This window comes from Loxodonta africana, chromosome 1, assembly GCF_030014295.1.
Source record: "Loxodonta africana isolate mLoxAfr1 chromosome 1, mLoxAfr1.hap2, whole genome shotgun sequence".
Lineage (NCBI taxonomy): Eukaryota > Metazoa > Chordata > Mammalia > Proboscidea > Elephantidae > Loxodonta > Loxodonta africana.
Window position 1 is genome coordinate 230,454,988 of NC_087342.1, and position 26,171 is coordinate 230,481,158.

Consider the following 26,171-nt stretch of genomic DNA (forward strand, 5'->3'; position numbering starts at 1 on the left):
GAACTTTAGATGAAGGTTTACAAAACAAAGTAGCTTCTCATTAAATAGTATACACACTATTTTATGACATTGGTTAACAACCCCACGACATGTCAACACTCTTCCCTTCTTGACCTTGGGTTCCCTTTTACCAGCTTTCCTGTCCCCTCCTGCCTTTTAGTGCTTGTCCCTGGGCTGGTATGCCCCGTTAGTCTTGTTTTGTTTTATGACCCTGTCTAAACTTTGGGTGGTGAACCTCGGGAGTGACTTCATTACTGAGGTAAAAGGGTATCATCGGGGCATTCTCCTGGAGTTTCTCCAGTCTCTGTCAAGCCAGTAAGTCTGGTCTTTTTTTGTGAGTTAGAATTTTGTTCCACATTCTTCTCCAGCTCTGTCTGGGAGCCTCTGTTGTGAGGCCTGCCAGAGCAGTCAGTGGTGGTAGCCGGGCACCATGTAGTTGTACTAGACTCAGTCTGGTGGAGGCCGTGGTAGATGTGGTCCGTTAGTCCTTTGGGCTAATCTTTCCCTTGTGTCTTTAGTTTTCTTGATTCTTCCTTGCTCATGAATGGGTAAGACCAGTGGAGTATCTTAGATGGCTGCTCACAAGGAGGCCTGGTCTTGTAGGTTATTGTCATGACTTTCTCTTTTGCTTGAGGAAGAAGAAAGCCCTTGGAGGATTTTTGGCAGAAGAGGGACATAGGACAAGGGGAAGTCAGTAGACCAGATTAGAAATGATACAGCGAAACCTGGGAGAGCTGGAACTTGACGGGACAACCTTGTTATTCTGGGTCTTGCGCGTTTTGCACCTTTGACAAGGTGCAGTCTTACCACTCTTCTATCATTCTCTATTAGTGGAAAATATTTGAATTTTCCTTCTTTGACAGGTTTCTGCCTCACACGGGTTCCGGCTTTCACAGGTTTTACTGTAATAAATTGGACTGGGGTTGTAGCAGTAGATTTGGTGAAAACTGGTTAGATCCTGGGTATTTTGAAGGTGCAGTTGGTAGGATTTGCTGATGATTGGATTTGGGATGTGAGGAGATAAAGAAGAATAAGGATGACTCTTAGGTTTGTGGCTTGAACAACTGAAAGGATGGAGTTGTCGTTTTCAGAGATGGGGAGGGGGGCTGTGGGAAATGCAAGCTTAGGAGGACTATAAGGAGTTTGGCCTAGTAGACATCTGAAGTCGTGGTGGCCTAGTGTTTAAGAGCTCAGCTGCTAATCAAAAGGTTGGCAGTTCAAATCCACCAGGTGCTGCTTAGAAACCCTACGGGGTAGCTCTACTCTGTCCTGTAGGGTGGCTATGAGTTGGAATCGACCCTACAGCACACAACAACAACAACAACAAGTAGACATCTGAATGGAGGGGTTGAGTTGGTAGTTACAGTGGTGCATGTGGCGTTGAGGGGAGTGGCTTGGGCTGGAGATAGAAATTTGAGAACTGCGATTGTATAGATGGAAAAACACACGACTGGATGAGATTACTGAGGAGTGAGTATAGGCAGAACCCTCAGAGGCCTACGATCTGATGAGAAACCAGGAGAAGGATGAGGTGCTGTCAGAGAGGCAGAATGAGAGCCAAGAGCCAGCGATGTCCTGGAAGCCAGAGGAAGAGAGTGTTGGAAGAAGAAAGGGATCAGGTGTGGCAGATGTGGAGCATCAAGTAAGGTGAAGACAGAGACCTGACCATTGATTTCTGCAGCCTGGAGGTCGCTGGAGACATTGACCAGTGTTTTGGTGGAGGAGTGGGGATAAAAGCCCAATTGGAGTCAAGAGAGAGTGGGAGGATAGGAAGTGGAGACAGTAAATCCTTATGAGGAGACAAATGGGCTGGTAGCTGCAGTGGGATGTGGGGTTGAGGGAGTGTTTTTAGAAATGGGCTGTGTTACCAAAGGTTTAAGCACTGATGGGAATGATCTAGCACAGGGAGGAAAAACCAGCAGCACAGGTAGAAGGGAGGGCAGGAGGAGAGAGAGAGAGATACGAAAACCCTTTGTAGGGGTGCTGTCGCAAATGGGACCCAGGGCACAGGTGAAGGAGTGGTCTCGGGAGCAGTGCAGACAGTCACCTGAGGGAAGGGAGAGTGGGCACAAATGCAAGTAGGTTGGTAGATGTAATAGGAATATGTGGACATTGTGATGGCATTGATTTCCTCAGTGGAGTAGGAGGCAAGATTATCTGCTAGGAATAGCAGCAAACAGCTGGCTTTTCTCTTCACGGCAGGGGTGGTAGTAGTAGCGATAACACAGGCACCTCAGTTAGACAGAAAAACAAAAAACCAAACCCCTTGCTGTCCAGCCCATTCCATCTCATAGCCTCATTCAGATACTGGCTTTGCCAAGTTCTGAATTTGTGACCCTAGGCAGGGTCGCTGACCTCCATAGGCTCTAGTGTCTGTGACTGTAAAAGGGGGCAGCATGCCTACCCTGAGGGATTGGGTGTGACAGTTGATGATGATGATGGCATAAGCCACTTAAGCATAGTGCAGGGCACTAATTGCTCAGCTTTTAAGGACGGTGTGGAATAATGCTGTGGTTTTTTATGAATTCATAAAGGTGAAAACGGATTTGGCCTTAAAGGAATGTGCTCTCTGTGTGTGTGTAAGTGTGGTATGTGTGGTGTGCATGAGTGTGGTGTGTGAGCATGTGTGCACATGTGTGGTATGTTTGTGTTTGCATGTGGTGTGTGTGTGTTTGAGAATGTGTGTGTGTGGTGTGTTTCCTTTTCCCCTGCTGAGAGGTTTTGCTGAGCCATTTGTGTTAGTCTGCCATTTGACCCCAGCATCTTCAAAGCAGAGATTTTTCTCCTGTGTCAACCTAATTGGTCTTTGTGAAGAACTAGCACCTGACTCTGGCCTCGTTAGTGTCATGCACTAGTCTGCTGAGCTGACTGGCCCAGAAATTAGGAAAGGGAAGACCTTTCCTTGTAGGTAGGGCTCTAAAGGAAGCATGTTGGTGACAGGTAGACTAGGGACTGAGTGTGTGCTGTGGGCTGGATTAACGTAAAGGCAGTTAATCAAGAAGGGGGCTTAGCCTATGATACTACTCTTTCTACATGTGAGAAACAAAGTACGAGAGGGAACTCCGTGGCTTTTCAAAAATGGGCGTGGAGCAGAGTTTAGGATTGAGATACTGGCTGCTTCTGGTTCCAGAGAGTTGATCTGAGCAGAAAACAGGCATGCATAGCAGCAGAGGGGGAACGGCCATCTTCTGATGTCCAGAGTCAGGTTCCTCCTTGGTAGCTTTATGCTGTGGATGGGTACTTAGCAATTTACTAAAATGCCATGCATTGTGTAGCAATGAAACCACTCTGAGAAGAGTGTGTCCTGTCCCTCCCCTGCTTCTCTGTCAGAAGTTTCTTTTCAGACCTCTGTCCTTGTGGCAGCTGGTGGTTAGATGGTGCAGGATTGGGTAGACCCATCGTTGTTGCGTCTGACCTGAGAAGTGCCACGAGGCAGCTTGTGTGTGCGTGTGCCATCCAGAGACCCGGTTCCATCAGCTCAGTGGCGATGGCCCATGGCAGGGGCTTACCTCTCATTCCCAGCTCTAATTCCTTGCCAGCACCATCCTTTGCCTTACAGCATTTCATGTTGTCATGTGACACTCCTTTGGGAGTCCCCAGTTTTTTTTTTTTTTTGTAAACTCAATTTTTAAGGACTTTGAATCTTTCTCTTCATCCAGATGAAAGCATTAGATCATAGTCTACATTTACTGTCTTGTTTTTCCTCCCAGTGACCTTGCAGGGCAGCTCAGTTTTATAGATGAGGAAGTTGTGGCTCAGAGCGATAAAGCACGTCCCACATGGCTGGTCAGTGGTGGGGCAGGGATTCAGGCCCAGGCCTGGGCGTCAAGCCGCAGCCCTTCCCACTCTTGCGTGGCACTTTCTGAGGGAAGCCCACGTTGCTCTATTTCAAGTTCACACTGCTGCTTTTAAAACCATTGTTGGCTCCCGTGTTGCTTACTCTCAGTGCCTTTGGCTCTTAGGCTGACCTAGATATCATGCTTGACTGAGAGCCTTGCTTCCAGCCTTGACCCCTCTCTATCAAACTGGTGGCTTCCAGCTTCCAAACCTTGTCTAACACTATCAATGAAAATGAAAGACTTATGTCTGGTGCTTCCTTGCCCCCTTTTTTTTTTTTTTGCAGGCCCCATATCTTCATACACAGCTTTGCGGGTTTGTTAAAATAGGAAGTGAATTACTTCCTATATAAGCTCTGGCCATGCTGTGTCAAACTCATGTGTTCTCCCGGTCTTCAGATTAAATCATAGTGCCAAAATCAGATTTTTCTCTTTCAATGTTAACAGTAGAAAGTTGTTGAGAACAGTGGTTACATTATGAGCTTGACATTCTGCTGCAAATATTCATTTTGGGAGCCCTGCCTCTTTCTATGTCCTCCTTCTTTCTTGACTTCCCCCCCGCCCCTTCTTAATTTAGGATACTGTTCCAGATTTTTGAAGGTCAGTGGGCTGGATGTATGAGCTGGAGCTGTAGTGAGCCAAACGATTTCTTGAATATGCTGTTGGAGTACTTGGATGTATGCCAAAAGTAGGAAAATCTTTTTGGATGCTCAGGTTGGAAAGACTTAGCATTCCCATTGTCCCTGAAGTTTTGGATTTGTTGCTTACTCTAGATTTGGAAAAATATTTCTCTAGCCAGTGACCGTGTATTATATATTGCTGTATGAATTTAGCTTGTGTAACACCAATGGAGATTTTTTTTTAAAGGAGACAAAATTATAGATTCACACGTTTATTAATTTTATTACAGATTCCACTGTGCTGCTGTTCTGCTTTATAGACTGATAATTGTAGGCCAGTAGTAAAATGCTTAATGGCTACATGACTGTTGCCATAAAACCCAAGGCTCTCAGGAGCGAGGGAACTAAGATATTTCAAAATAGTGTGGATACATGACAATGAACGAGAGGACAGAATTACAGTTCATGGACATGTTTTGTGGTGGAAGGAAGGAATCAGATTTTCTAAGATTTTTTTCTTTGGTTGGGCATACCATAAATTTTATGCTTGAAATTTACGTACTTTAGATGTTAGCTCTTTTAAAAATGAACCCAAAGCTACATGTTGCAGTGTATCACAATTTTGCTGGTCTTCATAAATGACATATGCAGAGTTTTGAAAGGTGTCACGGTAATATATCAATGAAAAATAGCCTTAAAATATTGTACAGTTGTACCTGAGGGCTCCTTGTTTAGAACTTTTTGGTAGAAATTATATAACTTATTCAGGCGTGCCGGCCCTGCATTTTTCTTCATTACGTCAGCTTTCTAAATTATAGGCAATTGTGTTGGCCAGCTAGATTTGCATAGCTTAGACCTTGACATTTTAAATCTGATGTTTCTTCATTGCTGCTGCCGCTAGATTGGTTTAGCCTTGAGCAGAATTGATTTTAAACGTGGCATTTGTTGGAGCGGTATTGGGAAAGTAGAAACGCCTTCCTGTCTGTAGTTGGTTGACAGTATATGACTTGTGTGCTTCCTTCTAATTGGTAATCTGCCAGCACCTTTCAGGATATTATGAAATTTAAACCAAATGAGGTTAAAATGGAAGCTCTGTGCCACTGAACAGATGCAGACTGATTCCAGTATTCCAACATAGTTACAGCAGAAGCGACGTGATTATAGTCCGGAGGAAAATAACATGAAACTTCCTTTAACTAAGGGGAGGATCCAGCCTTATATGCTTAGCTTATACAGCTAATTATCCACACTTTTTTTTTTTTTTTAGTAGGGTATATTTCAATCACAGAATTCATTTTAGAATCCACAGTCTCTTTAAGTTATTTGCCTTGTGTGTAACTTCTGTCCCTTCTCCCATTTCTTGCTGAATCTGATGGCTTGATGATAGAAAGTTTCAGAGTTATTGATGACAGTTACTGTTGGACTCTTGGTGGGGATTTTAGCTCTGCTGAGCTAAGCAGTCATTTTAAAGGAGAGTGTAAATCTGAGATAACAAATATGGATGCACTCCTTCCTAGTGGACTCCACAGCCCAGCTTGGCTACGGATCGTGAGGAGAGCACAGCCAGTGGGAAGCAGGGAACTGGTATTATTTCCATAGAAACCAACTGGGTGCGGGAAGAGAGGCTGCAGAAAGGGCTGCCTCTGGTGTTACAATTCGAACAGCGAAAGAGAAAGCAGAACTGGACTGAGAGTAAAAGGTGGCAGGCGTTTAAAACTTGAGGAAGAACTCAGGCTAGGGAAAACATATGATGTGTTGATCCGCATGACATGGTGTAGGCTGAATATGAAAAAACTTCACAGCTTTGTCTTGAGAGGCCATCGTCAGATGGTTTTAGTCACTCTGAAAAGTCTGCCTAGACTAACTAGTAATCCATGTGAACTCTTGGGAAAAATCAGTTATTTCTACAAGTATCTTAATTTTTCTGTTTTATTAGAATTTTTATTAAATCAAATTGTTTTATTACATACTGTAATAGGAACTTGGGAATCTTTATGCCATATACAATCTGTCATTTTAATGGCATTTATTGTGATAAAATTTAAACTAAAATTTCGTGGAATGTTTTGCCAGTTTCAGGATTGTAATTGAAAGTAAATATTTTCTGAAAAAATCTTTTTTCAATTTTGAACAGTGGAAAATAAACGGGGCACTTTAGCTTGGTGGTGAAGCACTTACTTACCCTTGGAGCTGAGATTGGCCTGGGGTCATTCCTGGTGTTGTCACTCAATAATTGTGTGATGTTGAGCAAGATGCTCACTCTTTCTGAACCTTGAGACCTTTGACTCCAAAGCTGGGGAACTTGGGAGAGTTAAACAATAGTATCAAGGGCTTGGGGTAGCCTTTGGCTCAGTCAGTATTAGTGCCTATAGGTTAGGTTGTACTGGGATGAGTCCTTAATCCCACTGGCCCAGTTTTCTTTTCAGTTTATCAGTAAATATTCTGAACCTGCCAGTCATTGCTCAGGAGGCAGGGCCATTGATATCTCAGAGTGATGGAGGTATCAGACTCCTAAGAAGGTAGCTGGTACTGAGCGCTGGTAGTACTGGGACTCAAGAACTTAAGCTGTAGAGAGGAGATACGGTGGCATACATGTATGGGTTGGCTTTGAAATGAATTTGTATTTTTTGAGAGTGGGAGAGAGGGTGTCAGCTAACTATTTTACACTCTGCAAAAAATGAGGTAGAATGGCAGGGATTTTGCTTGCTTTTGTGAATTTTCAAAGCCAAGGTCCTTCCACAGATTGTTTTGTGCTCAGAAGAGCAATTCTAACCTGGATTAGGCGTCCTTCTTGGAGAACTTAACTGGATTTCACAATGCTAGCGGGCAGGGATTCTGGGGGATGTTTCCAGATATCAGGCTGCTTCCTTGGGGCTCTGCAGTTCTCCCTGTTCTTTTTGCATCCCTTCAGTTTCCCTCAGACTTCAGTTTTTCCACCCTTTGTTAGCTGCATGATTGAGTATAGAATCACAGTGACTAAAAAAGCTGAAAAAGACAACACCAATATGAAGGTTAGAGTTTCAAGAAGATGCCTGCTGAGCTTTCCTAGCTGTCCTGCCGATGTCGTTTCTTGTTAAATATATTTTAAACAATCTTTTTTTTTTGCCAGTCAAAACTACTTTTACACATAACTTATGAATATTTTCTTGGTAAAATTTTTAATTTAGTTTCGATATTATAGTTTAGTTTTCTCCTTGAAATATGTAGGTCTCACTTTGTCCTGTCCAGCTTTTAAGTCTTTACTTGTGTAAACCCGAATAATGGAGTTGAGAGAATGTAGACTTTTCTGTGTATCGCAGCCGAATAGTCTCACTTGTTTGGCTGTTAAACAGGCCGTCCTGCTCTGGAACAGAAGTTCGTAATTTTGGCTGTGCATGCTCTCTTCAGGTAGAGAATTTTCTAGCAGACGTACTTTCAGGTAAAGTTCATTATTCCTCAAAGATTTCATTAAATTTTGTTTAGTCTATAATGCTTTTATTGCTTTTGAAAGCATTTTTCTGGTTCTGTAATATAATTATGATGCCTTTAAACTTTAGCATAAATTTAAAGAATAATTTCAGCCCAAGCCATTCCGGTGGCCTGGCTTTTATTCTGGCAAGCAGTCTAGGATCACCCAGTTTCAAATATGTAATTTTCTTAAAAAGTGCTGCCCGATACCTACTCTGTTTGACTTTCAAGTATATTATGAAATAGCCTTTGAAAAACACCTTCTACTAGTTGCAGTACGTCTACATAATAATTTTATCTAACCGGGGTACACACCAGAGTGCCTAATAATCATCAGAGTATGCTGCAAGCATTTTCAGCTGAACAGAATGACTGTTCTGAGCTCCTAATTATGGAAGACATTAGGCATGTTTGTTTGTCTTAAAGCAGACAGAGTCCATTGGAATCAGAATGTTTCCAAGTCCCGACAACCTGCAGATGCAGCTGGAAGTGAAGTTTAGAAATGTGATCCTTCCTTTACTTTTAAGTGGTGTAATTAAGCTCAGTGGACATTTTCTTGAAACTCTTTAGCACTCAACATTGGTGTTAAGTCTTTCTTTTTTGTCACAATGACTCTGCTATACTCTGTTTCGTAATGTATCTGGTCATAAAGCCACCGACAAAGGGTGGAGAAAAGACCCTGAGATATGTGTGTCTTCACCCAAGTGCTGCAGACTGGGTTTGTGTGCGGCAGTGAAGGGACTATCCTGGAGGAGAGCTACCCTGCCATGAGCTGATAACTCAACCCCCTGAAAAACAGCCAACCCTTAAGTACTTTAATAGGGTTCTCCAGTCCTACTCCCATAGCACTTATCATTTTGACATATTTTCACAGAGCAAATGTGAAATGAGAATAGAGAAAAGAAACAGAATTGACTAGAGCAACACTTTTCTTTCTAGGAATCCTGATTTCCGGATGATCACGACAATAGCTCTCATTTTAATTTTTTCATTTCTTTTCTGCTTCCCAAACACACATTCTCTTTACATTTACTTTATTTAAATATGACTTCTGCAAAAACAGTTGATGTATGTTTTTAAGTGTGGCGTGTAGGCACTGTGTGAATTTCTTTAGAGTTGATTCCTACCAGTTGGTTCATTGGAAAATGTAACTTTATGTACCTTTGTCATGTACTGAGGACCGGAAAAGACTTTAATGATGCTAGTGGTAAGGTTGTAAATTTGATGTTTAGGATAAACCTAACTCAGGGCTCCTGAGTAAAAGATTAGCATCTTTCCTTAATTAACCCTAATGAATAATAAAAAAGTTTTACTGATACTCTGCAAATGAAAACAGTAGCTTAAAAAATTAAGGAAGGATGTTTAGAGTATTTGAATGGCCTTCCTTTGCTTCAAGTATAAAATCAAAACTGCTTCCTCTATCTGCAAGACCCCTCTGTGATCAGGCCCTCCCCATCTCTCTGACCTCATCTTCTTCTCTCTTCCTAGCCCACCTGGTTACATCGCCCTTCTCTCCTGTTGATGTGTCAAGTTTATTCTTGCCTCAGGACCTTTGCCTTGTTTCACTGCTTAGAATAATCTCCCCACCATTTCTCCACTTGGGTTGTTCCTTTTTGTCATTCAAGTCCCAGTGCAAATATAATCTGAAGATTTCCCGGTCTAAAGTAGCTACTCAGTAACTGCCTAACACTGTGCACCATTTTGTTTTCTTCAGAGCACGTATTAGTAGGTGGACTTATCCTTTGTATTTTTTGCATATTTACCTTCTGTCCTCCTCAGTGGAATATATACTCCAAGAGGGCAGGGACTTTTTGTCTGTTTTGTTAATAAACCCCCAGTGTTTACCACAGCAAATATTTAATCTTTGTGAAGGAAATGAATAAAGGTTAATGAAGGACCGAGGAAACAGGCCTTTGTTGATGACTTTCTCTCTGCCTGGTAGTACTTGGGTTATTTTCTCATGTTGTCTAATCCTCCTAACTCTAGGAGATGGCTCTAAGGTAGTATTGATGAAGAAGCTGAGGTCAGTGGTGACTGCTTGGAAGCCTGGTGTGACCCCAAGACCAGGCACCTAACATTTATACCAGCCTGTTTGTTAGGTTTGTGGCCTTTTAGTGGCTGTCAGAACTTCAGGAGATACTTCACCAGCCTGCTTGCACCCTTACATGTGCTTACCTGTCTTGACTTCTTGGCAGGAGGTTTGATCAGGTCGCAGCCTAGGTTTAGGGGAACACTTGGTGCTTTGTCTGCCAACAGGGCTGTTTTGGCTCCTGTGTTGCTGGACGGAGCTACCAGGAAACAACTTTTAGACAGGGAGTGGTGGGGTGCTTGGTAGCTTTGTGCTGAGTCATTACCTGATGCCCAGTGGAAGGTGAGTTCTGGGAAATGGGCTGTCACTTCTCCAAGGGAGTGCTTTCTGTCCCTAAGGTTGCTAGATGAGCTCCTGATACCTATGTGTGGCCTCAGGTCTTAGAGACCTCGAGGTCACACTCCCAGGCCCTAGATCGCCCCTGAGTAGGCAGGCCTAGCCTCAGAAATTCGGATTTAGCTTCCCTCCTTCCAGCAATACTGTTGGATTAAAATTAGCAAAATATTTTTGCATTTTGCAAGGACCTTTTTAGTCACCCTCCTCCTTTTCTGTCTCTACACTTGCTCCCCATTTTACAACATGGGCAAAACATTCTTCCAGGAAAAAGTAGAGTATTGAGAATAATTATTTTGAACAGAATTGACAAACCAATTATTTCGTCCCAAGTATTGAGTCAGATTGATTAACAATTAATTACTTTGCAAAGGATTTGAAGAGGCATTGAGTCTTAGTGCATGTAAAACGCTTGACGTAGTAAATCAACCTCAAGTAGCTTTGGTCTGGTGCTGAATCAGACGGTAGTCTCAGGGCACAACTTCATCTTGTCAGTTCAGAGTTGAACTATAGCTGTAAAAGGTAGAGCTAGAAGTAAATCTTTCATGCCAAAATTGTTTCTTAATAAAATAAACAAAGAGTTAAAAACAATTTTCTGGCTTTTCAGCATTTCAGTGTGATTAGAAAATATTCTCTTATACTAAACATGATTCTAGAGTAATTACTTAGCTGAGTTGATATTCTTAAATTAGTAGTAGAATGATAGCATTTTGATGATTGTAGAATCCTGAGGTGGCTTCTGAACAGATTTAACCAGAGCGAGGTGGTATTTAGTGGTTTCTGCCCTGGCTTCTATTAAATTTAACATACTTTAACTTGAGTATTTTTGGCTAATGAAACTGTGCTCCTAGTTTGTGGTAGTTTTAAGCAAACGTGGCTGGAATGTAAAACTAGAAGTTAAAATATTGATAGATCATTGACAGTGACAAGTTGTTTTTCTTCCTTTCCAGTTATACATGGGAAGCCGTTGATACCAAAAATAACATACTTTATAAAATAAACGTCTGTGGAAATGTGGCTATTTCCCAATGTGGGACATCAAGTGCTATTTGTATGTACAATTGGAAGACAAAGAGTTATCATTCAGTGGGTAAGTAAAATTACCTTTAAATGATTGTATGGAAAATATTCCAATTTTGTAAAAGATCACACACACACAATCATATATGTCTCTGTTTATGTGTTTATGTTATATATATATATTGTTGTCAGTTGCCATTGAGTTGATTCTGACTCATGGCGACCCTGTGAGTGCAGAGTAGAACTGCTCCACAGTGTTTTCAAGGTTATGACTTTTTGGAAGCAGAGCGCCACGCCTGTTTTCCAAGGCACCTCTGGATGTATTTGAACCACCAACCTTTCAGCTAGTAGTCACTCCCTGTTTTTATGCCACCCAGGGACGATGTTATATATATGTTGACAATAGTATGTATATATTATATTTTATAAGTTAAAAGTGATAACAATTTAAAGTTCAATATGAGATTAAATAAGGTTGCTTCCTTCTAATCAGTCATTAAGAATCATGTGAACGTGTATCTGATATAGAAGTATGTTTCCTAAATGGCTTTCCCTTCCATATATGTTATGCTTTTAAGTATCTCATTTATCATTCAGCAACGTTTTGAAATAGGTGATATCATTTCCACCGTTTTATAAATGAACATACTGAAGCACAGAATGGGTAAGCAGCTTGCCAGAGATTGCATGGTTAGGAAGTGTTGGAGCAGAATTTAAGTGCTGATTGCCCAACTCCAGCGCCTGTGTACTCATCCAGGGCTGTGTTGTTATGTGAATCATAGGGTCATACCAGACAGTTCTAGAGCTAAAATGGGAACTATGGCGGGGAATCTAAACCCATAGCTCTGAGAGGACAGTTCAGAAACTGACTTCTTAGGAACTTGCTAGAAAGGAAAAAAAAAATGTGAACTTTCAAAAACAACCACTAAAACTGGAGCTCCCACAACAGAGGAACAGACGAGTTAGTATAGAAATAGAACCAAATACATACGGGAAAGATATATAACTAAAAAACTGAGTGTAATGAAGCTATTAATCTATTAGAAAACAAAGCTATACCCCTCCTTCAAATGATATATGGAAATTACACATAAGTTAAAATGTAAATATGAAAGGACAATAGAACATTGGAAAAATTTTTTAGTAAAATGTAAGTATAATCTGGAGGAGACTTTCTTGGAAACCTAGAATCCATAAAGAAAAAGATGAATATATCTGACTGTATATATTTTGATGACAAAAAGTATCCTAAAGACAAAAGATCTATGCTAGACTAAGAAAGAAAATTTTCAGTTTATGTGCCAATGTACTAATAGAGTAAGAGTTCTCTTAAAAACTGGTAAGACAGATAACTAGGGAGAAAAATGGCAAACTTAAGACCAGGCAATGTACCAAAGAAATCCAGATGGTCAATACAACTTGGTGAACCATAGGTGTAAATGTAAGTCAAAGCAATCACGAGATCTCATTTTTTTCCTCATCAAATTGGCAGAAATTTAAAATGGTTGAAACATAAGAGTGCTGGTAAGGAGCCTAGAACCAGGCACACTTATGTCCTGCTATAGGAAGATGGTTGTCTATAACCCTTTGAAGAAGCTAATTGTTGATATGAGTTTTCTTGTGCCCTTAAGGGCAGTTTTTCTACTAAGAAAAGACTATTAGGATTGCAATTTGGTTTAAACAATATTAAACTATAAAAACTATACATAGTTCTTTGTCAGGCAAATAATATTGTATATATGAATCTAACAAATTTGGTAATCATTTTTATGACTGTGAATAACATTTGGTCCCAGTTACAATCTAGTTAATCATCTTTGAATATTTTAAAATGATTTATACAATTTATGTATTTCTTTTAAAAGTCTGACTTAATAGTTAAAACTTAAGTATTGATAATAATAGCTTAAACTTATGAATACATTCAATGCAGTGAATTACTTGATATGGCCCTTCTAGCCATAGACTTTGTGACTTCTACACAATGATTGAGTGGGACTATGCAAATAGGGTGCTGTGGCCTGCCAAGGGGATTGGATGGCTTGCTGTTAATGCATATAAGGTGTATGGGACCAGTGATGGTTAAGGTTATGTGTCAGCTTGGTTGGGCCATGATTTTCAGTGGTTTGGCAGTCTTCCATTTTGTGAGCTGATGTAAGTGTCCTCCATTTTGTGGTCTGATGTAATTATCCTTCATTTTGTGATGTGTTGTAAATTTTAGCCTCTATGCCTGTGGTTATGGTCCCATTTCGGAATGAATTGTTTGTTAATAGGCAGGATTAGGGTGGAATGTATTTTGGGTCACTGCCTTACTAGAGAATATGATTCAAGTCACTGCTCCTAACCTAGTCACCACCCTTACTCAAGCCACACCCTTGCACCACCTTGCTCAATAAGGGGGGTTTCCTTGAGGGTTCGGTCTGCATCCAATATATGTGTGAATGCTCTGGCAAAGCTCTTTCTCTTGCTCTGGATCCTACATCTGGCCGGTCATCATCATCTGACCTTCAGTTCTTGGAACTTGAGCCAGCAGCCTGTTGTCTGACCTGATTTGCCAGCATCTAGAGCCTTGTGAGCCAGCAGCCTGTCATCTGACCTGCCAATTTGAGTTTGTCAGCCCCTGCAACCACGTGAGTCAGGAGAAGCCTCCAGCCTAATGTCTAATCCATGGGTTTGGAACTTTCCAGCCTCCACAACTATGTGAGCCATTTCCTTGACAGTTCATGAATTCTGTAAGATGTTGCAGCAAATTATGGAACCCAAAGACAGGATGGAGAGTACCGAGGGGAGGAGGAGTAGTTGATGTTAGAGATAGTGGCGTGGTACAGCAGTCTGGAAAAGTTGGACATTTGGGACCTCTTTGACCTCAGCCTCATAGAAACTAGCTTTGTACTGATTCTTCTAAAATAAATTATTCATTTATGTGATAAACAAAATTCTCTTAGATGTTTTAATACTGTGTCACATGTCTAAATCAATTGCTGAGTTAAAAACTTTGAATTGGAGTCATAACATTCAACGCTGCAAGTACATAAAAATACTGAATATGTTCACATTACTCCTAACATCCCAAGTATTAATACCATGGTTTTAATTTAATTAATTTTCCTGAGAGTTAAAAACTGCATATCCATTTCGGGAAGACTGTAACTAGCCCATTTAACTGAGATAATGTACCATCTAGGCAGGAGCATTAGTCGAGGTTACTCACCACCAGAGCCTGGGATTCTGACTGACTTCTTGCCAGTGATCTGGATAGGATGCAGTGAATCCTATTGGTAGTTGCTGTATCAAGTGACTTCATTACTCTAAGGAGTCTGGTCCCTGACTTCAGGTGATACACTGATTCTTGTGTCCACTCACAGAAATCTACAGCAGCCGTCCAGGTTGATCACTGGATTAAATTTTGCATCTTTTTGACTCTTAAGATGTGAAAATGTCTTTTTCTTTAAATCCTTCCTATATTCTTTCATTTTCACAACCATACAATTCTTCTGGGTATTTAAGATGATATCTGGTTGAGTTTTGGATGTAACTCATGTTTTTGTCTGGTTTATGGTCTATCCTGATTGGCAATATCCATTAAAATTTGAAACAAATATATACATATAAAAATGGCACAGCAGTGTCACACCTCCTTGTCTAACTTCACTTCACAAAGGGAGGAGAGGGAATCACCATTAGCATCAGCCTGAGGCTGATTCCTTTGAGGTGGAGGCCAAATGTACTTTTGCCACCCAATCTTTTTTTTACCAATTCTGACACCAGCCATCCCTTCCATGGCACTCTTTACATCTCTGCTGGGTTCAATAATTTGTTGCAATGGCCATACAGAACTCACAGATCATTCTTACTATTACAGGGTTTATTAGGGAAGTAACAGGTTACAATTCAGGATCAGGAATGACTCAAGGTACAGTTCTTTGATCAGGACAGCATCGTCCTGGCCATGACGGCAGGCAGGGCTCTCGGCCCTCGGTCTGGCTTTTTGCTGCTCAGGCAAGTGTTACAAAGCTTCTTAGCTCAGCCAGTTAGTGCCCGGAGGCACCTTACTCTGCCAGCAAGCCTCCTGCTTGTAGGTGTTCAGCTCTCTCGCTCAGTGGGTCAGCATGCCCACTGTAGCTGCCTTGCTTCTTGGGCCAGGGAGCCCATTGTATGGTCTCCTGGTTCTGCTGCTGATGTTTCTCTACCACTGGACTCTGCCATGCTTGCCAGTGCTTCTTGCTGCTGCTGTGCTGTCTCTTGCTGTCTTTGTGTTACAACTCTCTGTCTCCTGGGTCTAAGAGGTTCTCACCATAGGGATCTCAGGTCCAAAGGACGTACTCTACCTCTGGCTCTTCTTCTTGATGGCAGTGAGGTCCTCTCTCTCTGTTTCTGGGATTGGCTCCCTTTAAGCCTAACAGAGGCAAAACTGACTAGTCCCCTGTTAGAGTTCCATACAGCCTATTTGCCTGGTACTACCTCCCATGAGGGTTCCATGCACCTTATTTGCATTATTAGCAGGCTGTCCAGTCCCCTCAATGGGCCACATATACCTTATTTGCATAGTCCCATCCAAGAATTTTTGAGAGACTCAAGAACACACATGGCTTGAAGGGCCATATTAATTAATTCACTGTAATATATACCTAGTTTTGTGAATCTAACCAGTAGAAATAGTACTGTACATAGATACTTGCACAATAGTTCAATAAACTGTATGTTTTATTTGATATGCTTGGTTAAAAAGTTTCCAGAAAAGACATACATAAAACATAGCTAACAATACTCACTTAATTCATAAAAAAAAATGAGTGCCAATTGTATCTAGGCACTGTTCAAGACTGGAAATGTATCAATCACCAAAACAGACAAAAATTCATTTTCTCATAGAGCTTACATTCTGATGCGGTGGGTTCTGTCTGTATAAAACAAACAAGACTATGCTAGAATATAATGAGTGCTATAAAAAAGAAAAGGAATCAGTGCTGGAGGCTCAGGAAGATGTGCGCACAATATTAAGGTGTCACAGAGAAAGTAATGTTTAAGTAAAGGCTTGGAGCAGAGGGAGTATAGTCATGTGGCTCCGCGAGGGAAGAGCAGCCTAGTGGTGGGGAAGGGTCTTTAGTGGGGAATCTGTGGTAGCAAGAATAGAATTCTCTTTTAAAGTATTAATATACAGAAGAGCTGGAAAATGAGGCAGTTAGCTAGAGGGTAGGGAGAATTTTTAAAAATTCACATTAATAACATGAATAGTATATGTTGAAGGGAATGATACAATCAAGAAAGAAACACGGGCACAAGGGAGAGGGGTGGGGAAGAATTGTTACAGGATACCAGTGAATGGGTGGGAAGCTGGTCCAGCGGTGCGTGCTTCCTTTGAGCATGGTCGCCCGAGCTGTGGTGGGAGGCCGCGGAGGCCTGGCTGTTGCCTTTCGGGACCCCAGGCCACCCTAGAGTCGGAGTCGCCAGGGTTTGCAGCCTCAGTCAGGCAGAACTGCTGCGGGCTCGACTGGGCTCGACAGGGGTGAGCTCCGCGACGTGGATGGTCCCGAGGGTGTGGCAGCCTCGCCCAGTCAAGCTGGTGAGGTGGCCTAGGGATGTGGTGGTCCCGACGCCGTCTAGGCGGGCCTGGCGTGACATGGCGCTGCGGGCTCGGAATGATGTGGTTTTAGTGCCCCGGGACGGTGGTGGCCTGGCGCGGTGTGAAGAGGCCCAGAGTGAGGGGGGTCTTAGCGTGGTGAGGCAGACTCGGAGTGCAGCCGCCCCAGCGCGGTCCAGGCGGCATGGTGCTCCGGGAGCAGGGCGAGGTGGTCTGAGTGCTCCGGAGTGTGGGGGCCCAGCGCAGTGAGGCGGGCTCGGCGTCCGGAGTGAAGCGGGCCTGGTGTGAGGTGGCCCCGGCGTGGCCTAAACAGGCTCAGAGTGACGGGCGATGTCTCGGCCCGGTGAGGCGGGCCGGAGCGAGGGTGTCGGTGGGGTGAGGCGGGCCCGGAGCGAGGGTGTCGGTGGGGTGAGGCGGGCCCGGAGCGAGGGGTCCCGGCGGCGTGAGGCGGGCCCGGAGCGAGGGGTCCCGGCGCGGTGAGGCGGGCCCGGAGCGAGGGGTCCCGGCGGGGTGAGGCGGGCCCGGAGCGAGGGGTCTCGGCGGGGTCAGGCGGGCCCGGAGCGAGGGGTCCCTGCGGCGTGAGGCGGGCCGGAGCGAGGGGTCTCGGCGCAGTGAGGCGGGCCGGAGCGAGGGGTCCCGGCGGCGTCAGGCGGGCCCGGAGCGAGGGGTCCCGGCGGCGTGAGGCGGGCCCGGAGCGAGGGGTCCCGGCGGCGTGAGGCGGGCCCGGAGCGAGGGGTCCCGGCGGCGTGAGGCGGGCCCGGTGCGAGGGGTCCCGGCGGCGTGAGGCGGGCCGGAGCGAGGGGTCCCGGCGGCGTCAGGCGGGCCCGGAGCGAGGGGTCCCGGCGGCGTGAGGCGGGCCCGGAGCGAGGGGTCCCGGCGGCGTCAGGCGGGCCCGGTGCGAGGGGTCCCGGCGGCGTGAGGCGGGCCGGAGCGAGGGGTCCCGGCGGCGTGAGGCGGGCCCGGAGCGAGGGGTCCCAGCGGCGTCAGGCGGGCCGGAGCGAGGGGTCCCGGTGGCGTCAGGCGGGCCGGACCGAGGGGTCTCGGCGCCGTGAGGCGGGCCCGGAGCGAGGGGTCTCGGCGGGGTGAGGCGGGCCCGGAGCGAGGGGTCCCGGCGCCGTGAGGCGGGCTCGGTGCGAGGGGTCTTGGCGCCGTGAGGCGGGCTCGGTGCGAGGGGTGGGCTCGGTGCGAGGAGTCTCGGCGTGGTGAGGCGGGCCGGAGCGAGGGGTCGCGGCATCGTGAGGCGGGCCTGGAGCGAGTCTCTGCGCGGTGAGGCAGGCCGAAGCGAGGGGTCTCCGCGCGGTGAGGCGGCCTGGAGCGAGGCGTCTCTGCGCAGCGAGGCGGCCTGGAGCGAGGGGTCTCGGCGCGGTGAGGCGGGCCTGGAGCGAGGGGTCTCGGCGCGGTGAGGCGGCCTGGAGCGAGGGGTCTCGGCGCGGTGAGGCGGGCCTGGAGCGAGGCGTCTCTGCGCGGTGAGGCGGCCTGGAGCGAGGAGTCTCTGCGCGGTGAGGCGGGCCTGGAGCGAGGGTCTCTGCGCGGTGAGGCGGGCCTGGAGCGAGGGTCTCTGCGCGCTGAGGCGGGCCCGGGATGGAGCGGTCCTGGCACGGTCTAAGCGGGCCCGGAACGAGCGGGGTCTTGACACGGTGAGGCGGCGGCCCCCGCACGGTCTAGACGCGCCCAGTGTGGCGTAGTCTTAGTGCCGTGGAGTGTGGCGGCCCGGCGCGGCGAGGCGGCTCAGAGTGAGGCGGCTGCGGCGCGGTGAGGCGGGCCCGGCGCGGTGAGGCGGGCTCGGAGTGAGGCGGCCCCGGTGTGACGAGGCGGGCCCGGCGCGGTGAGGCGGGCTCCGAGCGAGGCGGTCCCGGTGCGATGAGGCGGCCCCGGCGCGGTGAGGCAGGCTCGGAGTGAGGCGGGCCCGGTGCGATGAGGTGGCCCCGGCGCGCTGATGTGGCCCCCAGAGTGAGGCGGCCGCGGCGCGATGAGGCGGCCCCGGTGCGGTGAGGCGGGCTCGCGGCGAGGCAGCTCGGAGTGAGGAGGACCCCGTGCGGTGAGGCGGCTCCAAGTGAGGCGGCCCCGGCGCGGAGAGGCGGCTCGAAGTGAGGTGGCCCCAGCGCGGTGAGGCGGTCGGAATGAGGCGGCCCCGGCGCGGTGAGGAGGCTCCGGAGCGGTGAGGCGGCGCGGCGAGGCGGCCCCGGCGCGGCGAGGCGGCCCCGGAGCGGCGAGGCGGGCTGGGGGTGAGGCGGCACGGCGCGAGGAGGCCGTGGTGAGGCGGCCCCGGCGCGGTGAGGCGGCGGTGAGGCGTGAGGCGGCCCCAGCGCAGTGAGGCGGCGGTGGCCCGGAGTGAGGCGGCCCCGGCGCGGTGCGGCGGCCCCAGCGCTGTGCGGCGGCTGGGAGTGAGGCGGCGGCTGGGAGTGAGGCGGCGGCTGGGAGTGAGGCGGCGGCTGGGAGTGAGGCGACGGCTGGGAGTGAGGCGGCGGCTGGGAGTGAGGCGGCGGCTGGGAGTGAGGCGGCTGCGGCGCGGCGAGGTGGCTCGCGGTGAGGTGGCCCCGGCGCGGTGGGGCGGCCGGAATGAGGTGGCCCGGGCACGGTGAGGCGGCTCGGAGTGAAGTGGCCCGGGCGCGGCGAGGCGGCCGGAATGAGGCGGCTCGGCCGCAGACTGAGGCCCACCGCCCGGCCGCGCCGCGTCCCGTGGGCCGCTGTCGCCTGGCACGGCCCACGCCGGCGCTCCGAGCACGGGCGATGGTCCTAGCCGGGCCCAGACCGATAGGCGCCGCGATTCCCTGCAGTCTCTCCGCGATCCCCGGGTCGGGCTGGTGCCGCTGGCCGATCGAGAGGAAATGAAGGCGAGGGCGCCGGCCGGGCCAGGCGGGCGAAGGGGGGTCCTGACGACGGTGAGGCGTCCTGACGGCGAGGTACCGCGGACCCGGCTACGGTCTCCGGACCCTCCGCCTAGGCTCCAGGGCTCTTTGAGTTTCATTTTCCGGACTGGCTTGGCACCTGACAAGGTGCTCCCCGAACTCTTCAGCAGCAGCAGGGGATCACCGCCCCTGGGGATAAAGAGGTGGTGTTGGTCCAGGTCTGCCCGGGCAAACGGGCGGCCGCGGGACACCGAGCGGGTCAGCCACCTAGATCCCGCCACTCCACCTCCCGCGGCCGCCCGCCGCCTTCTGTGCGCTGGGGGGAGCTGCGTCTCAGGACGTGTGGAAGCCCCGCCCCGCACCCTGGGCCCGCCTCCAGACACACCCACCTGGCGCGCCTATAGACACGCCCATATGTGGGCGGGGCCTCGGGGCGCTGTCCTCGGTACTTGGTGCCGCTGCAGGCCTTCTGAACCCTTTAGGCTGACCCCGTTAGAGGAAACAGTTTAGTGCAGACGCTGGGAATTTCGGGGAGAGGTGGATGATCCCAGCAGACCTTTTTACGTAGGCGGGAGAAAGAACCACGAAGGTCCAGTGTACTACCAGCCCGTTGCTGTGTGGCAGCCCTGCCTCCCCTCCCCCCCCATTGGTATCTTAATTTCCACCCCCTGTTCTTTTTCCCTTTTGCGGGGTGGGGTGGGGAGAGAGGTGTTTTTTTTTTTTTTTTTTTAAAGACCTTAGGTGAATGCATCAAATTGGATCAGTCATAATCCTGAGTAAACAGGATACACTCATTAATCCAGAGATTAACCTTTTTCTTTTGTTTGAAAATTAGTGTTTATGTAATGAATCCTGCCTCTAACAAAAGCTAGGACTTTGAGAATAACCACTGTGTGTTCCGCTACCCCTCTGTCCCCCCTCCCCCTCCACACAATGGGAGCAACCTTTAATGCAAGTAACCCTTAGTATTTAAAATTGTTTTGCCTTGTCCGTATCTGTTGATATTTCTAAACATTGTATGTGTGCATGTAATATTTTTAACTTTATAAAGAATGCATATCATGCTATGTGCAAATTTTTGGAACTTTCTATAACAGCAATATTATATTGCTAAAAATTAACCATATGGTTATTTTTCATTGTGGTTCAGTTCTTCTAATTGCTATATAATAGTCTACTGTGTGGATCCACCAAAGTTAACTTATCTGCTCATATTTCTGGGTTGTGTCCATGCTCTCACTATTTTGAATAATACTAGACATTGTTTCACATCTTCCTGTTAATGTATTGCATGGTTTTCTCATGTATATACCTAAGGGTGCAATATAACCAGATTGTAGGGTACATTCAATTCTAGGACATAATGCTGTGCTGACTTGCATGAGGTTATACCGGTTTACATTTCCACCAGCAACAGAGGAGCACTCTGGATCGTAGCATCTACAATACTGAGTAGTTCATTTTTGCCATTGGGTTGGATGTAAGTGGTATGCCACTGTGGTCTTGGTTTCTGATTCCTTGATCACCAGTGGCATCGAACATCTTTTTCTGTATTTATTGGCATATGGTTTTCTTCTGTTTGTCTAATTATGCCCTGTCCACTTTTCTATTGGGTATCTATTGCATGTGATCTCTTCTTTTTCTCCAGCAGTTTTAGAAAATTTTCTTTGCCTTTGGATATTAAAATTCACCATAACAAGACTAAAATCCACTGCTGTTGAGTTGATTCTGACTCATAGCGACCCCATTGGGCTTCCAAGGCTGTAAATCTCTATGGGAGCAGACTGCCACATCTTTCTCCTGCAGAGCAGCTGGTGGTTTTAAACCACTGATCTTTTGGTTAGAAGTCAATTGCTTTTAACCACTGCACCACCAGGGCTCCTTATCATGTGACTAAGTGTGGGTTTTTCCTTCTCTCTCTCCTCTTTGGCATGCTGTGCGTTCTCTCAGTAAGAGAGGTCTTTCATCTCCCTTTATTTTTTGGACTTACGTGGAAATGTTCTCTTTTTCTTCAGCCATTTTCTCCTGTTGTTTCTTCTTCTGGGACTCCTGTTTTCTGGATGTCAGCACTATCGACTTCTATGTCTTGCCTTTTGTATATTCCATTTCTTTGTTTTTTTCCTTTTTCTTCTGTAGCATTTCTTCAGTTTGGTCTTAATTTGTTCATCAGCTGTAGCCTTTCTCTTATTTTCCATCTATTTTGTGTTTTTGAAGTTTCGTTTATTTTTTATATCTATTATTTCTGCTTATTTTGCTCATTTTAGCTTGCTAATATCTTCTCTTATCTCTTGAAATATGTTTATGAGATTCTTCTATGTCTCCATAGTTCTCATTCTGTTCCATCTATAATCCATCATTTTTTTTGAAATGGTTATGTTCCTCAAATATCTTATTTTCTTTGGCTGCTGGCCTTATTTACTCTTAGGGGTGGGTGGTGTTTATTTTGTCAGACAGTGCAAATGAGAGAAGGCAGGACCCAGCCTTAGTGTCCCAAGGCCCTGGGTGGGGGGGGGTGGGGGGTGGAGGGAGGGAGGGAGGGCTGGGGAGAAGTGGTGGAGGAGCCCCACTGGCAGAGCCTGAGGCTCTGCAGCTGCAGCCCTTGGCTCCCCACCCACGGTACAAGAGTACAAAATGCTATAACTGAACTGATTTTCAGAAAAGAGAAAGAACCTGACTAACTGATATAGACATTGATTAATCTCTGTTGTGATCTCTTTCCCCCTTCTTTCCACATAGATTTTTTTTTTTTTTTTGCCATAGGGACTCTTACATTAAAGCTCAGAAATGTGTGTCTAGAGTACTAACCTATCTGACTGTAGACCTTCCTACATTATTTCTGTATTTCTACATAGAAGCATGTGTGTGTGAGAGAGATATTAGTAGTAAGGAACAAATCTTTAAAAAAAAATTTGTTGAGGGGGTGCTGAAATCAATATATATTAGGGTAAGTGAAAACTGCCATTGCTACCAGTAGTTGACATTTATTAAGCACTTAGAACATGCCAGGCAGTTGCTAAGCCTTTTGCATATTTCTAATTAATAATCTACAAATTTAGCCACATATGTTAATAAGAATGGATGATTTTACACTCAATTCTTGTTGATGTTAATTCCAAAGAAGTTCTTGCTTGTTCAAAATTTCAGACAATATAGAAGCATATGAAATAAAAGCTTCCTGCTTCCTTCTTTATCCTTTCCTTGAAATCCTGTGGGGTAGCTACTGTTAAGTTTGGATGGAACCCTTAGAAATCACTATATATGCTCCTAAGAATACACACATGTGTTCATAGGTGTGCTCATATACTTCGCCTATGCGGTCTTACTATTCTGGAATTTTTTGCTTTTAAGTTCATAATACACAGATCTACCTGAAAGAATGGCTGTGAGTTAGGGTTTTATTCAGTAAGTGTTTAACAAATATTTACCACAAACTTATGTGATGATTTAAGAGTTGGGATACAAAGGTAAACAAGGCAGACAAAATACTTATTATTGTGGACCTTGCATTCTATTTGGGGAGAAAGAGGATGGGTGAACAAAGACATAAGACAATTTCGGGTAATAGTAAGTGTAAAGAAAGAAAGAAAAATTGGGTAACCTGAAGGAGTGGGACAACTAGGGACTTCTCTGTAGAAATGAAGTTTGAGCTGTGATTCCAGTGACCAGGAGTCAGCTGTTAGAGGACATGTTAGAGGAGGAGTCTAAAGCAATGAGAATGGCAAGGCGAGGGAAGGACGGTGAGTCAGGGAAGAATGTGAGAGATAAGTAGAGAGCCTTAGGCTTGTAGGGGCTTACAGATAAGGTGAGCAAATAGTTTATCATCCAAACTGCGGCACTTTGGAGAGTAGAAGGGACAGCTCTTAAATATGCCAGGACAACTGGAGTAAGCCATTAATGTTCCAGGCTGAGACATGGTCACCCTACTTGTGGGCCAGGCTAAAGAATTTTGATTTTATAGCATGTGTGGTGGAGAGTTAATGAAGAGTTTCATAGCAGAGTTGGTAGGTTGGTAGGTGCTGTGGAATTGGCTCCGACTCATAGTGACCCCATGGACAACAGAACAAAACACTGCCTGGTCCTGCGCCATGCCCACAGTCATTGTTATGCTTGAGCCCATTGTTGCAGCCACTGTGTTAATCCATCTCTTTGTGGGTCTTCCTCTTTTTCGTTGTGGCTGTACTTTACTAAGCATGATGTCCTTCTTCTGACAACATGTTGAAAGTATGTAAGACGTAGTCTCGCCATCCTTGTTTCTAAGGAGCATTCTGGTTGCACTTCTTCCAAGACAGATTTGTTCATTCTTCAGCAGTCCATGGTGTATTCAGTATTCTTCACCAACACCACAATTCAAAGGTGTCGATTCTTCTGTCTTCCTTATTCGTTGTCCAGCTTTCATGTGCATATGATGCGATTGAAAATACCGTGGCTCGAGTCAGGCGCACCTTAGTGTTCGAGGTGACATCTTTGCTTTTCAGCACTTTTAAAGAGGTCTTCTGTAGCAGATTTGCCCAGTGCAATGCATCTTTTGATTTCTTGACTGCTGCTTCCATGGCTGTTGATTGTGGATCCAAGTAAAATGAAATCCTTGACAACTTCAATCTTTTCTCCATTTATCATGATGTTGCTTATTGGTCCAGTTGTGAGGATTTTTGTTTTCTTTATGTTGAGGTGTAATCCATACTGAAGGCTGTGGTCTTTGATCTTTATCAGTAAGTGCTTCAAGTTCTCTTCACTTTCAGCAAGCAAGGTTGTGTCATCTGTATAATGCAGGTTGTTAATGAGCCTTCCACCAATCCTGATGCCCCGTAATTCTTCATGTAGTCCAGCTTCTTGGACTGTATTATTTGTTCAGCATACAGATTAAATAGGTATGGTGAAAGAATACAACCCTGACGCACACCTTTCCTGACTTTAAACCAATCAGTATCCCTTTGTTCTGTCCGAACAACTGCCTCTTGATCTATGTGCAGGTTCCTGATGAACACAATTAAGTGTTCTGGAATTCCTGTTCTTCGCAATGTTATCCATAATTTGTTATGATCCACAAGTCAAATGCTTTAGCATAGTCAATAGAACACAGGTAAACATCTCTCTAATATTCTCTGCTTTTAGCCAAGGTCTATTTGATATCGGCAATGATATCCCTGGTTCCGTGTCTACTTCTGAATCTGGCCTGAATTTCTGGCAGTTCCTTGTCAATGTATGTTATAATTTATGTTTTTAAGATCACCCTGGTGCAAGATGGATGGGGAGGAGAATGGGCCTGAGTGGTGAGGCAAGAATGGAAGCAAGGGGGTAAATTAGAAGGCGAGAATACAGGCAAGAGACAGTAGTGGTTTTAACAGTAGTGAGGATAGTAGTAGAGACAGATGGATGTGAGACGTACTTATGGAGGAGGCAGAGCCAGTAGAGCTTTCTGACTTATCGAGTGTGGTGGATGAGGGAGATCCAGGACTCCGGGTATGTGTTTGGAGCTTGAACAGCTGGGCGGATGAGCATGCTGTTCCCGAGATGGAGAGCTCTGGGGAATGATAGTTTGTAAGTGTCTAAGCTGTTGGATGAGTTATACCGCCACTTTTAATTTGCTTATCCTTGGAAATAGTATTAAGGTTCCATATGTTTTATTGCTTGTTCACTCTCTGCCTTCTCTTAATAGGTGACTCTCTTTTGAAAAGTGGAACCAGATCTCTTCTGGAGTTCAACACAACAGCGAGTTGTGGGCCATCAAGCACAGATCACAAAGTCCAGAGCAGCATCACCTTTCTGTGTGGGAAAACTCTGGTGAGTTCACACAGAATCACTCTGTGTATTTCTCTTGTTAAGCATGTGTGCCCCATGGGTGTTCTTATAGAGATATTTCAGAAAAAATATGTGAACGGAACTAAAAACACAAACACACACCCCAGCCGAATCACCATCACTGTCAAGAACCAGTAAACAAACCCCAAGCCTACAGTTAAAACCCTGAAGGGAAACTCGATCCACATCCTGTGTAAGTCTCCGATCCTAACTGATGAGTGTGTTACAGCTTGGAGCACTGTTTAATGTTCATGCCGGCGGCACAAATTTTTTATTTCTAAAACTTCTTCTCCCAGTGTTTCATTTTGACAGGTTTTAGGGCCATGTGTTTATTTTTAACAACTGTTTTTCTTTTCTCATTTACATTAAATTGGACAGACCCACATGTATTTAGAAGCAGGCTCTGCCAGCCGGTAATGGAATTCCCAAGCCTTTTGATTATTACCCTGTGTCAGGAGGGGACTTAATTGCATAAAGCGTGGCGTTTGTTCTTCCTCTGTGCATATTATATGTGATTTGTTGGCTTTAATTTTTAGTATTTAGAAAGGAGCTTTCAGTGAATGATTGCCAGCTTTTAGGGGAAGCAATTTGTATGCA

At 45.9% G+C, this 26,171-nt stretch overlaps 1 protein-coding gene across 1 annotated transcript in view; it reads left to right on the forward strand.

Moving 5' to 3' along the window:
- Positions 1-26,171, forward strand: part of IGF2R (insulin like growth factor 2 receptor) — a 122,968-nt gene that overhangs the window by 13,396 nt on the left and 83,401 nt on the right. The window contains exons 2-3 of the mRNA XM_064292987.1: positions 11,276-11,415; positions 25,432-25,556. Of these exons, the coding sequence (XP_064149057.1) occupies positions 11,276-11,415; positions 25,432-25,556 (265 nt within the window). The remainder of the gene's footprint in view (positions 1-11,275; positions 11,416-25,431; positions 25,557-26,171) is intronic.